The sequence below is a fragment of the Tinamus guttatus genome, unplaced genomic scaffold (genome assembly GCF_059628265.1).
Source record: "Tinamus guttatus ecotype Peru unplaced genomic scaffold, ASM5962826v1 Tinamus_guttatus_pri_ptg000172l, whole genome shotgun sequence".
Taxonomy (NCBI): domain Eukaryota; kingdom Metazoa; phylum Chordata; class Aves; order Tinamiformes; family Tinamidae; genus Tinamus; species Tinamus guttatus.
The window spans coordinates 5,040,778-5,053,733 of NW_028288706.1; the positions used below are offsets into that span (position 1 = coordinate 5,040,778).

The following is a 12,956-nucleotide window of genomic DNA, read 5'->3' on the forward strand; positions in this document are numbered from 1 at the left end:
TCTTTGCAGAACATCTTGGGGTGAAGTGGTGCTTCAGGGTGATTCTAAAGGACAGCAACCTTCAGCACAACCCCTTGATGCATTTCCACAGCAGGATGGTCATGGTTAATGCTGTTTGTGCTATGCAAGGCTCAATCTGCCTCCACCGTCCCTACCAGCCCAAGCTGGTGGCAGGAAGGAGCCTGCCTCAGCATGGATGGCCCCTCTGGCACTCTGTGCCCTGGGGCGCAAAACCCCATGGTCACTGAGGGTTGCTGATTTAGTTGGGCCCCAGAACTGAACAGAGTCCCAGGGCTGAAATTGGCCTGCTGGGGAAGACTCCGTGATCCATCCTTGCTGGGAACCTTGGCGCCTGCTGGGGACCTGCTCCTGCAGGTTTATTCCCTGCCAGAGGCAGCAGCTCAGCCCCACAGCCAGGGCCGAGCTTGGCCCCTCTGCACCGTCTGGCTGGCCCCGATAAAAGCGCCATGGCTGGAGGCCTCCATCTTGTGGCAGCAGGGGCAAATGCCTGTGCTGAAACACATCCCCGCTGCTTGAGCTCAGACCGGCCTCTACCAGGTTTGCCACAGCCAGGGAAGCATCTGCGCCTTGTGCTTTCCTCACGGCAGCTAAGAAAGCACCTCTGCCCAGGGCCCCAGCCAGGGCACTGCCACCGCCATGCTGCCTCCTGCAAAACGCTGCGATATCCAGGACAAAACAAGGCAGGAGAGCAATGGGAAGCGAGAGCCTGGGGGAGGCAGCCTGGACAGCTGCCAAGGCACTGTCCCCCACATACATAATGTACCCCTACGTTATGCCTTATGCCACATTGCCCCTCATGCACACACATGCCCCTCAGCACATGCACGTCCACGTGTGCACACACTCTCGCTTTTCCCCTTCACACATACTGCCCATCGCTTGCACACACACTGCTCCCCATGTGCACGTGTGCACACACGTGTTGTACACTCACATGGCACACGTGTACATGCCACATGCTCAGGCCACTGCACAGCCCTTTCTTGCACACAGACTGACCCATGTGCAGCGGTTTTGCTGTGCCCAGACTACAAGGCTCCTACACAGCAGCCCAGGTCTGCGCCACATTTGGCGCTGGCTCACACTGGTGTTTTATGCCTTGGTGCCCACTGCTGCAGGCCACAGGACTGGGACAACATCCAGCCTCACATGGAAGTGGACCCTGTGGCACGTGAGTGCTGGGGGCAAAGGGCTCTGTGGCAGCCTCAACCCATGTCTGGGCGGTGGTTTCGTGCCAGGGTTTCTCAAACCTTCCCCTTGCTGCGAGCGCCCCAGCCCTGGCTGCTGCTCAGCCCCTGGCCTATCTGCTGCCGAGCTCTCCTACCACACCCGGGGCTGGAGGGCAGCCCACGCGGCTCCTTTATCGGCCGCCCGCAGCCCCCCGCCGGCCTGCCAGCCCTGCTGCTGGCCGTGATAAGGGCCGGGGGCGCGGAGCAAGGAGCATGGAGCACAGAGCATGCAGCACGGAGCACACCGTTGTGGGGCTCCCAGCACCCCATTGCATCCTGCTCTCTCCTTCCTGCCCTAATTCCGCCTTCCCAGATGAGATTCCTGGCCCAAAGAGTAGGATCTGGGGCTGCACTAGGTATATCCTAAGGCTCCCCTTGGGGTAAACTATGCCTGCAGGTCTCCCCTGGCCTGCTGGCCCCCTCTGCATGTACCCCCTGCCAGAGAAGTTCCTAGAAATACAGTGGTAACAGAGAAGAAATTCTACATGTGCTGCACAGTCCTGTTTCCTGCCTGCGGTGGAGATGGACAAAAACCTGCCCTCACACTGTGAAGTCTTCAGGGCTTCTTATTCACCAGAGTCCTTGCTGTGCTGCTGTGCAGACGGACACAGATGCCGGGAGTCTTCGGGTGACTGTGGTGGCCTACGGTGTCCATGGGCATTGCAGGACAAGACCCACCTTTCAGCATGCAGCTCAGCCTGACTGGGGTAAGGGGTGTGTGGGGCTCTCCTCCCTACAGCACAAGGAAAGATCCCAAGGTTGAGATGGGTGCTCTGAGGAAAAAGCCTAGACAGGCAGGGACTGCAGGGACTTCCCAAGAGTCAGACTCTGGCCCCTCTCCTGTGTGCCAGTGTCTGGAAATGCCCTTCCTCTTGTGCCTGGAGCCCCACAGCTGGCAGGTGGTGTCACCTAAGGAACACCATCACCCAAAGGTGGAAGCAGGAGACACTGAGCATGGGAGCCTCTTTGCTCTGTGTCCCCACCTGGCATGAGGACACCAGGCGTTTGGGTGCAGGCAGACACGGAGCTCCCGAGCAGAACCCTCCTGATCCCCAATCCCTCCCCACACGCAGTGATAAGAGCAGGACACCAGGGCTAGAGCACAAATGCAAGATTTTATTTCAGATCATTTGGCTGCTTGTTGTAGGAGGGCTGGTGGTGAAGAGAGTCCAGCTTCAACCTCAGTGCTGTCTAACGGTATTTGGCAGTCAGCACAGTACCCACGGCACACAGGAACTTGTCCAGGGAAGCATGGACCTCCGGGGTCAGGGCAGAGGGGTGATGGATGGCCACCACCACCAGGAAGCACTGGCCCAGCAGCTGAAAGGCAAAGGGAGATCATGAGCAAGCAGGTTGAGGGGGCAGCCAGATGGCACAGAGATAGGACCGGAGGACCCCAAGCTGGTCTGCCCCTTCCTGAGTACTCACTTTGAAGTTCACAGGGTCCACACGGAGCTTTTGGGCATGGAGGTCGCTGAGCTTGGAGAGGGCACCAGAAATGTCATCAATGTGGTTGGCGGCCTCGATCAGGGCATTCACCACCTTCTTGCCGTGCGCCTTGATCTGAGCAGAGCCATGGTGCAGATCGAAGTGGGGGAAGTAGGTCTTGGTCGGAGGGTAGGTGGTGAACATCCTGCAGGGCAGAGAGGATCAGGGCTGGTGGGACAGGGCTGGGGGTGCTGACAGCGAGGAGGCAGAGATAGACAGAAGTAGAATAGGGAATTGGTGTAGATAGGGAGAAAATGGGAGCAGGCAAGACAGCAATGGGGACAAGCAGAGCAGGGACGGGCAGGTGGGCATGGACACTTGCCTCTCCAGGGTCTCTGCGCCATACTGCTCAGCATGGCTGGCGACCTTGCTGAAGATGCCCTTCACGTTGGTCTTGTCACCCGCAGACAGCACCATCGTTGCAGCTCCGCGTTGGCAGCCCCCAGCACGGGTGGCCCCCACGGTCGCCGCCGCCCTTATATGCAGTGCAGGGGCCCCGCCCGCCGCCTGGCCCGGCCCTGGCCCCAGCCCCGGCCGTGCTGGAGTCCGGCCAGATGGAGCCGCCACTGGTACCAGCCCCTGGGGAGTGGGTCCAGCGGTAGGACTGGGGCTGGGGTCTGCAGTGTGGGCGCAGCGGCGGTGCCCTGCAGGACCTGTGCCGGGGAGGTCCAGATGGTGCCAGGGCTTGTGATGGGCACAGTGCTGTGTGCATGGGGGCAGCGTGGTCCCTTACACATGCTGCGCCTGTATGCACTGCCTGCTGCCATGGCACATGGTCCCTGTACACATGCAGTGCCTGTTCATGCTGCCATACAGCACAGTCCCTCTGCTTGTCCTGTCCCTGCGCACACATGCCGCACTTGTGCACAGTCACCCGGCACAGCCACTGTGCACACACAGTCCCTGCACACACACGCAGCGCCTGTACACACCTCCATAGAGCATGGCCCCAGCTCTTGCCCCTGCACACATTGCCACATCCACCTACACAGGGGTGGGTACCCCCAGCTCCCGGGAATGGGGGCCTTTGGGCCACAGGAGTCAATGCTGGCCACTGACATAGGTGCTGGCCCGCGGTAGGAGCTCCTGCTTGGGAGGGAAGGTGTGTGAGGCCATGGGGACAGTGTGGAGCCGTGAGTCCACAAGAAAGGTGAGGAGGCAAGGAAGACGAGGAAGGCTGCAGAGCTTCTAGCAGTTTCTAGAGCTAGTACACGGGGGGGGGGGGGGGGGGCAGCTCATGCTGTGTTTCCTCCATGGGGATGACGGTTCTTATCGTTCGTGTTCAGAGGAGATTAGCACAACCTGGCAGCGTCTCAGAGCACAGGAGGAGGGGGGAGCTCATCTTCCAAGAAGCCAATCTGGTAACACGATGCTTCTGCTGCCCATGAAAACATCAGTGAGGCAAACTGCAAAGGTGGCGGAGCCTTTTGAACTTCAAGTGTAAGAATAAATGGGTGTAAATGTGCACAAATGCACTGGGACTTGGATGATGCTGCTGCGCATGAATGAAAAGTGCAGTGGGTTCCTGAAGGTACTTGCAAGGGCAGAGGCCCACGTGGCCCAGGAGCTCTCCAGGCCTGTGATCGCAGGCACCAGCTCCCCGGACACCTGGTACCTGTTGTCTGCACCCTGAAACCCAGCCCACCTTTTGAACTCTCACAAACCTTCACTTCCTCACTCTTTTGTCACAATTTAGAGCAAACTGAAGGCTGGTTCAACCTGTCACTTTCCTGTAATCAAGGCAGTGACTTTTTTAATTCAGGCTCCAGAAACGTCAAACCAGTGTCCCCATGCAGACCCTGCCTGGCTCTGCTCCCACCCCCAGAACCCTGACAAGGGCAGATGCCAGGGCAGATATGATAGGCAATTCCATGGAAATCAAGAGGGATTTGTGGGTCAGGGGCTGGAGTCAAGAAATCATGTAGGTGTTTGATGGTCAGCTGCTTTTTTCTTTCTTTTCTGTATGAATTTGTCTGACTGCTTCAGTGGAGCTCATGCAGGCACTTGGCTCCCACAGTGTCTGAATCAAGTCCTAAGCATTCACTGCAAAAACTGGAGCCAAGGCAGGCTGAGCCTACCCCCATGTAAACAGCTCCAAGAAGACCCTGGGATCACCAAGAACAAAACTCGACTTTGCACATCCTTCTCCCCTCCTGTTCCCCAAAAGGACTTGGACACAATGAAACGAGAGGCCGGAATCCATGCCGCTGTCGCTGAGGCGCTGCCGCCAGCCTGACGACAGGGCCAGAATGGAGCAGCCTCGGCACAGGACAAAACGCAGGGTCCACTGCCTTGACGGTAGAGCCAAGCAGGTAGGGCCCTGGCGTGCACTGGAGACAGTGCCCACCCAGCACCACCGCAGGGACACTGCAAAGGGCTGCCCCCACCCCATGCCTCACTGCCCCAGCACATACGGACACAGTGGTGTGGCAAAAGGCATCTTTATTGAACTTGTGGGCAAGAGCGGCGGCAGCGCGAGTGGCTCATCTGTACTTCTCAGCCAGCACGGAGGCCACGGCGGACAGGAACTTGTCAAAGGCGGCGTGGACCTCGGCGGTGTAGTCGCTGCCCAGGTGCACAGCCAGCACCACCTGGAAGCACTGCGACAGCAGCTGCAAGACAAACATAGGGCTCAGCACGGCCGTTATGGCCCCCAACCCAGCCCCTGGGCCGCCCCAGCTGCCCAGCTCACCTTGAAGTTGACAGGGTCCACACGCAGGTTGTAGGCGTGCAGGTTGCTGAGCTCAGACAGGGCCTGGCTGAGGTTGTCAATGCTCTTCACGGCAACACCCAGGGCATTCACCACCTTCTTGCCATGGGCGCGGACCTGCTCGGAGCCATGGTGCAGATCGAAGTGGGGGAAGTATGTCTTGGTCGAGGGGTAGGCCGAGAACATCCTGCCGCAGAGAGGCTGGTCAGTGCTCGCATCCCCTGAGGCGGGGGCCAGGCCCTTATGGCCCATGGGGAACCCGCATGCCCTGGCCCAGAGCCTGCGTCCCCCTACTCCTTCCCGTGGATCCCCTGGTCCGTGGATCCCCTGGTCCATGGACCCCCTGGTGCTTCCCCCCTGCACGCCCCAGCCTGTCACAGGGCTTCCAGCCCGCACCTGTCCAGGGCCTCGCCTCCGAATTCCTCCTGGACCTTGCCCCAGGCCTGCTGGATGAGCTTCTTGTCCTCAGCAGTCAGCATGGTGGCGGCTGGCGATGCGGCGCGGTGCGGTGTAGGATGGCACGGTGCACTCTGACAGCTATGCAAGGCTCTGTGGTGGAGCCACCCATGAGGCCACCCTCTTATAGATGCGGCTGGAAGCCTGCACCTCCCTCGGCCCTTATCTTATCTGCGGGGGGCTGTGGCCACCCAGCGCTGGGCCTAGGGAGCGGCTGCCTAGGGCTGCGGGGCGCTGTGGGGATCCGGGGGACATGGCCTGGCCCAGCAGGGACATGGCCCAGCCCTGAGGGGACCCTGGCTGGCTCCAGCCGGCTGCCTGGGCTGTTTTGAGGGGTCACACCTGTGCCCTGCTGCCTGTGGGCATCATAGGAAGATGCCTGGAAGTGCTACCCCCTAGCAGTGGGTCAGCAAGTGTGGTCACCTCTGGTGGGTGCTGCAGCCGTGGTCCAGTCCTTGGCTGTCCTCTCCCTGGACATCCCTGTGAAGAGCCACCATGTCCTCCCTTCACTGGTCTCTCCGTAGCTCCTCACCACTGAAGTCGTGGTGGATCTTGCATGTGGACCTGGCTCTCATGTCTTCCAGTCCCTCAGGGCTCCTCCTTTCCGTGGCTGCCTTTGCCTACAGACTGTTCCCAGCACCTCAGCCTGGGAGCTGTGGACAAGTTGGTGTCAAGTTCCCTCATATACTGCAGGGATCTGCTGTGGGAAAGAACATTTTTCCAAAGGCATGTCCAGAGTCACTGTGCACCTCCTTTTTCAGCATGTGTTTTTTGCCAAGTTTATACCTTTCCAAGCCATAATCTGTTGCCTTGTTCCCATCCCAAGGCATGCTCCTGCTTATCTCCATAAACACAAGAACTTTCCACAGGGCATGTGGTGGTTGGTGACTCTTACATTCCACATTAAGGCCCAGATTTAAGTCATTGGTGTTCACTTGGCTATTTGATTATGGATATATCATATGCTGACCTGCCATATAAGTTGTTGATTTAAACATTCAGATTACCAGAAACTCCCAAAACGTGCAATGTATTAAAAAGTTGTTGGCCACAGCAAATGTCAGTGTAGACTTCATGCAACAATTTGGGGGCAATTTGATAGCTTCAGAGCAACAATATTTTCTCTCTGTCTCAATAGAGTGCCTGTACTTTTCAGAGTCTCAAGAGCTGTGAATGAATACAGCTCTTAAAGTTAGTATTTTGTAACCAAAAGGAGAACTGAAACACGCAATGCCAATTTGGGCTTGTTGATCAAGGCTTATCTAAGACTTTGCACTCGTCTTTTCATGTAAAAAAAAAAAGTCCTTTAAAACACACATGAGCAATGAAGGCAAGTTGAAAAATATCTTCCTACAAGGACAGAGATCTAGCTCAGCAAAATAAATAGGTGTCACTCAGTCCTTAGACATCAACCCCTCACTGACGCACCAGAGGGCTATGCTGCCTTTCAGAGGAACCAGGACAGGCTAGAAAGGTGAGTGGACAGGAGCATCATAAAGTTCAACAAAGGCGAGTGCAGGGTCCTGCACCCCAGGAGGAATAACTCCAGGCAGAGCACAGCTGGAGGGTTGGCCTGCTGGAGAGCAGCTCTGTAGAGGAGGACCTGGGAGTCCTGGATCTGGGAGACAAGTTGACCATGAGCCAGAAGTGTGCCCTTGTAGCCAAGATGGTCAATGGTATCCTGGGGTGTATTAGGAAGAATGTTGTAAGCAGGTCGAGAGAGGTGAGCCTGTGATCCTCCTCCTCCTGTGCTCAGCCCTGGTGAGGCTGCACCTGGAGTACTATGTCCAGTTATGGGCTCCCCAGTGCAAGAGGGATATGGAGTTACTGGAGTGAGTCCAGCATAGGGCTACAAAGATGATTAGGCGACTGAAGCATCCCCCTTGTGAGGAAATATCCAGAAAGCTGGGCCTGTTTAGCCTAGAGAAGACTGAGAAGGGATCTTATCTGTGTATACAAATACCTGAAAGGAGTTTGTCAAGGGAAATGGGCCACATGGTTTTCAGTAATGGACAGCAACAAGACAAGAGGCAACAGCAACAAACTGAAACACAAGAATTTCCATCTGAATTTTAGAAAAAACTTCTTTACTGTGAGGGTAACAGAGCCCTGGAATAGGGTGGCCAGGGAGATTGTGGAGTCTCCTCTGGAGGTTTTTCAAAACCTACCTGGACTCAATCCTGTGCATTGTGTTCTAGGTGAGCCTCTCCTAGGTGAGCCTAGGAGAGTTGAACTAGATGTTCTCTAAAGGTCCCTTCCAACCTCAATGACTCTGTGTTTCTGTGATAAGCTGCCTTGGCTATTCAGTTTGTTGCACATGTGTGGGGAGCTTACCTAGAATGGAGTCTTTGGCCTGCACACAGTGTGTGGGTCACTTAGGTAGCTGAATATACCCCCAAAGAAAGAGGCTTTTTATTTTCAGACTGCTCAAAAAATCACTGTGTTTTTCTTGGAGAAACAATGTGTAACTGGAGAGTCTTGGAAAACCTTTTGAAGAGGAAGCAAGGATGTGAATGATACAGCTCACACAGCTATTATCATGTGAGAGCCAGGCTGTTGACTGGAGGGCCTGGGCCAATGAATCACAATTGTATTTCTGAGGATGATCCCTCTACTCTCCCCAGAGTCACCCTCAGTGCTGTGTTTTTTACTGGTGCCCCTTTCTGGAGAAACCGTGGAAATTCAGATCCTCCAGATATCATCAACAGAGACTTCCAGCGGTCAGTACTACTTCCAAACTTCAAATGCATGTATAGTCGCCACCATAAAAACTGGATATTTTAAGCTGAGGGGGTTGTTCCCCTTACCAAGCCTCTCTTCCAGGTATGATAGCCCAAGATTTTCACAAAAAATAAAAGCATCAAGTACCATATCAAGCACCTTCCCTAGACTCTGTGGAGCATGCAGCAGGGCGATCAGAGGAATGATGACCAGTGTGACTCTGGGCACATCACAACACATGGCAATGCAGGTTGTGTTCAGAATACGCTGGGCTGTTTTCCAAAGTGTCCACTGACAACTCCAGGGAACAGCAGCACCAGAAACATACACTTTTGTCCTTTTTTCTTTTTTTCTCTCTCTTTTTTTCTTTGTTTTTCCAGATAGGTCAAATGAAAATCCCAATCAATATCCCAATGGAGAAAAAGACCGATTCATCATCGGCCTTATCTCCGGTGAAAACACCTTCTGAACAGTAAGCAGAAGCACACAGGGCTCTAGCCTGTCTGGGCTTCTTCTCAATATTATATTACTCCCACTATGTATGTGAACTTACATAGCTTAGCATTTTCCCCACCATCTTTTCTAAGGATGTCAGAATACCCGTGGCTGAACAGTGAGGTGTAGGTGGAACAAGCAAAGGTGAAAACTCAGAGACCATTGCTCACAGTTGAATTATTTATTGGGTTTTACAGGTGATTGAAGCCTATATAGAGGATTTGAGAGCTTGGCAGCTGTGGCATGCCATGGACGTGCATCCCTCACCCTCTGTGAAGGTCATTTATCTGTACTTCTCAGTCAGAACAAAGGAAACACTGGACAGGAACTTGTCCCACGCAGCATGAACCTCGGGGGTGAAGTCAGTGGGATAGCGGGCAGCAATAGAGCACAGGATACAGTGGGAAAGCAGCTGTAAGGGAAAACAAGATAAAATCTATTATAATCAGTTATAGACTTCAGCCTAAAGATCTGTAACAACCTGTATTCCCAATCTGCTCTGGAATGACAAAGGCATGTCCTAGGCATTTAACACTGCCGTCTTATGCTGAAGTGTGAAAAGTCAGAGTTGCCTTTTGCATGGAGAAAAAGGTATAGTTTGATAACATTCCCTCTTTCCAAATGTCCTTTCCCCTTCACTAAAGAGAAATACAAGAAAAGTGGAAATGTTGTTTAGCATTTACTAAAACTTCGTTCAAGGAAGGTGATATTATAATATGATTTGTGAAGAAGATTCACATATCGCCACAAAGGCAGCAGGGACTCAGGTCTGTCTAACACCAACCATGAGAAGTCCTTGAATAGTTCTTTGCTTGAGCTAGAGTAGATCTTCCATGAAAAGATCCAATCTCAAGTTAATAACCAAATGGCAAAGCAGCAACGTGAGTTGACAAGGCTTTAAGTACAGTCAGGGATTAAGCTGCCATTAGCTGAAATTAGCTCCAGACTCTAATTTTGTAACTGGCAGTTTTCATCCCTGAAAGTGTCTGTTTGTGTTCGCTCACCTTGAAGTTCACTGGGTCCACCCGAAGGATGTAAGCATGCAGCTCACTGAGTTTGGCCAAAGTGCCTCTAATGTCATCGATGTTCTTCACAGCTTCCCCAACAGCGTTCATGACCTTGGAGCCATGACCACGAAGCTGAGCAGAGCCTTGGCTGAGATCGAAATGAGGGAAGTAGGTTTTTGTCTGGGGGTAGCTGGAGAAAAGCCTGAAGGAGAATTAGAGAATCAAATTTAGCAGTGTACATTTCATGGAGAATGTAAATTCAAGAACAAATGTGCTGTACACCCACCAGCTGCAGCAGGACACTCATTCAGCTATTGTAACAGAGCTTTGGAGCCTTGAAGCTTGTATTGAGACCTGTGATGCTTCTGCTTTTAAAACACTTCTATAATATGTACAGACTAGCCGGTGGTCTAAAGCTTTTTAAAAGTAATGTTTTATTAATAAATAATGCACCTAGATCGTCACCTATATTTCTTGGATTACACTGTCAGCTGGTTAGTAGGATCTGCAAACTCATCTGAGCTGAATGAACTAGAATCAGTATGAGTGGCATCCCGAGTCTCTTAAAGAGCATCACAGTGCTTTAGATTGAGCTGTAAATAACATCTGAACAACTTTGGTTAACTTAATTGCTTTGGAGCAATTTGCAGACTGTTCTCCCTTTCCTGCTAGCTTGCTTAATTTGGGTGAACTTCTTTTGGAAGAAGTAGGGACTTCCTTAGCCTTGAAAGCAGCTGGGCGTATTTGAAAGGGGTATCCCTGTTGTGATAATAAGAAGCTAATGTATTTAGAGTAGATTCTTTCAGTACCCATCCCGTTTACTGTGATATACTTCATACAGAGTCCAGTAGTATTATTTCTTAATGGTCTGTTATATATCAACTGGATCAATGAAATATGAGTATCCAATTAATTTACTGGACAGCTTCCTCTGCTTATTATATGGCAATAGGAACTACATCACTCATACAATAAGCCATTTTAAGATCATTTCCTAGTAGTGATAACCCTATTCCAGGACTCTGAATGTGAGTGATTTTGAATAGCTCTACAGTGATCCCAGCTATTAATTTTTCTAAATTGCTATAAGCGGAAAGAAACCTGTAGAACTGAATAGAAAATTATGGCTTGCCACAAGATTTTGAGAGCATCTGCTAAAGTTTAGTAGCAAAGATGTAATTGCAGTACATTGTATACTAAATAACATAGAACTACTCAGCAATTTCTTTATAGTTGCTGAATTCTAGAGGACTTGCCCCAAATCCCCCTACCCCACAAGCTCAGCAGCCAGGCAGCCTTGGCCCTTATCCCGCAGGGCTCTGCACCCCGTTGGCAGAGCCAGGTCCGCAGAGCCAGAGGCTGAGCCCACGTAAGGAGAAGGACAAGGTGATCACAGACTCTCGTTCCCACCATTCCCAGTGCGATCTCATTCACACAAGTTCCGCGCAGAGACACCCTACACATAGCAATATATTCTGCAACAGAGCAAAGCTAGATGAGGCCCCCTCCTAGGAGGGATTTGGGTGACTTACCTCTCCAGTGACTCGGCCCCAATGGCATCAGCTTGGTTGGCCGCCTTTGTCCAGATGGTGACCACAGCGGCCTTCTCAGCTTGAGTCAGCATCCTTGTGGAAGAGAGTGAGGTGTCCGGCTCCTCGCAGTGAACACTCAGAGCAGGGTTGTGCTAACTGCCCTTGCAGGCCGGGTTATAAAGAGGAAGGCAAGAGCGGACCTTGGCGGTTGTCCGCGCTCATTGGTCACTCTTGCAGCCCCCCCAAGGAGGTGGGAAACTCTTATCTCCCCGCGAAACAGTGTCTACTTCAGCAAAGGTCAGTGCACTGGCCTCCCCGTTTGCTGGTGTTATCAGCTTCTTGTGTCTTAACATAATGGCTGTGTGGCCTGAAGAAATTGTCTGGACACATACTGATACATGAACAATGGTGCTGGAAAATTCCAGGGACAGAATATTAAGACACATCATTAGGTTGAGGAGTGAGTGCATTTCAGACATACCGAGAAGTTTGGAGAAAAGTCTGTGTTTGTCTTTTTGCTTCAGAGATGTGCACACAAGACTCCTGGGCTTTGCAGCAGGTCATACACTTCCAGGACACATGGCAGCAGCACAGGCCACTTGTACAAAAGTCATTCTAGGTAGCACTAGGGTCAGGATGGGAGGTGCTCAGCATAGTTCAGAGCGGGAGTGTGTGATAGACTAATAAATGTCCACGGTGGTAGGAGGTTCAGAGGAGATGGGCAAAGGCAATGTGCCCGTAAGGCACCTACAGGAATACAGGACATCACTGACCAGAGCTGTTACAAAGAAAGCTCAGTTCAGCTCAACACAAAAGTGACCAGAGGGTGGCCTGTGTTTTGGGAAAACGGCTATGTCAGTTGAGTGGGTCAAGTGACTGTTTAGTGGTGGTGTAAATACCTTCTCGAGCTCATCAAAAGAGTATGAATGTATCTGTGAATCAAGTAGATCAGCACACGGAGAGCCTATACGTAGCTTATCCCAACATAGAGTATAAAAAACGAACAACTAATGAAACAACTTTGAAGAGGACAATGGGCTTGAGCTGGTTTCAACCCACTTGTTCCTTCCCAGTGCAGGGGGATGCCAGTGTCATGAGGGTGAGCCTGTTGCAGAGGCTGGTAACAGGAATTACATTTGTATTGTGATTACACTGTATATTGAAATGGTGATATTTTACTAGATGTAACTTAAACTTTCATTCTAATTTCAGCATTTTGCTCTATCACTTGGTTACATCAGAATCCTGTGTAACTTCAAATACCTCCAAATAAGTAAATCTTATATTAAACATTACA

The 12,956-nt window shown here is 52.1% G+C and overlaps 3 protein-coding genes across 3 annotated transcripts; all 3 read right to left on the reverse strand.

Moving 5' to 3' along the window:
* Positions 1-2,348: 2,348 nt before the first annotated feature.
* Positions 2,349-3,193, reverse strand: LOC104575711 (hemoglobin subunit alpha-A). The gene is made up of 3 exons (XM_010223060.2): positions 3,061-3,193; positions 2,679-2,883; positions 2,349-2,570 (listed from the first exon to the last, which is right to left on the reverse strand). The coding sequence occupies exons 1-3, from the start codon at positions 3,153-3,155 to the stop codon at positions 2,442-2,444; spliced, it is 429 nt and encodes a 142-aa protein (XP_010221362.1). The 5' UTR covers positions 3,156-3,193; the 3' UTR covers positions 2,349-2,441.
* A 1,972-nt stretch (positions 3,194-5,165) lies between these two features.
* Positions 5,166-6,006, reverse strand: LOC104575712 (hemoglobin subunit alpha-2). Its single transcript, XM_088523126.1, has 3 exons — positions 5,845-6,006; positions 5,431-5,635; positions 5,166-5,350 (listed from the first exon to the last, which is right to left on the reverse strand). Exons 1-3 carry the CDS (start codon positions 5,925-5,927, stop codon positions 5,222-5,224), a joined length of 417 nt encoding a protein of 138 aa, XP_088379252.1. The 5' UTR covers positions 5,928-6,006; the 3' UTR covers positions 5,166-5,221.
* Positions 6,007-9,286: 3,280 nt separating this feature from the next.
* LOC104575713 (hemoglobin subunit pi) lies at positions 9,287-12,025 on the reverse strand. Its single transcript, XM_010223062.2, has 3 exons — positions 11,660-12,025; positions 10,125-10,329; positions 9,287-9,532 (listed from the first exon to the last, which is right to left on the reverse strand). The coding sequence occupies exons 1-3, from the start codon at positions 11,749-11,751 to the stop codon at positions 9,404-9,406; spliced, it is 426 nt and encodes a 141-aa protein (XP_010221364.1). The 5' UTR covers positions 11,752-12,025; the 3' UTR covers positions 9,287-9,403.
* Positions 12,026-12,956: the final 931 nt, after the last annotated feature.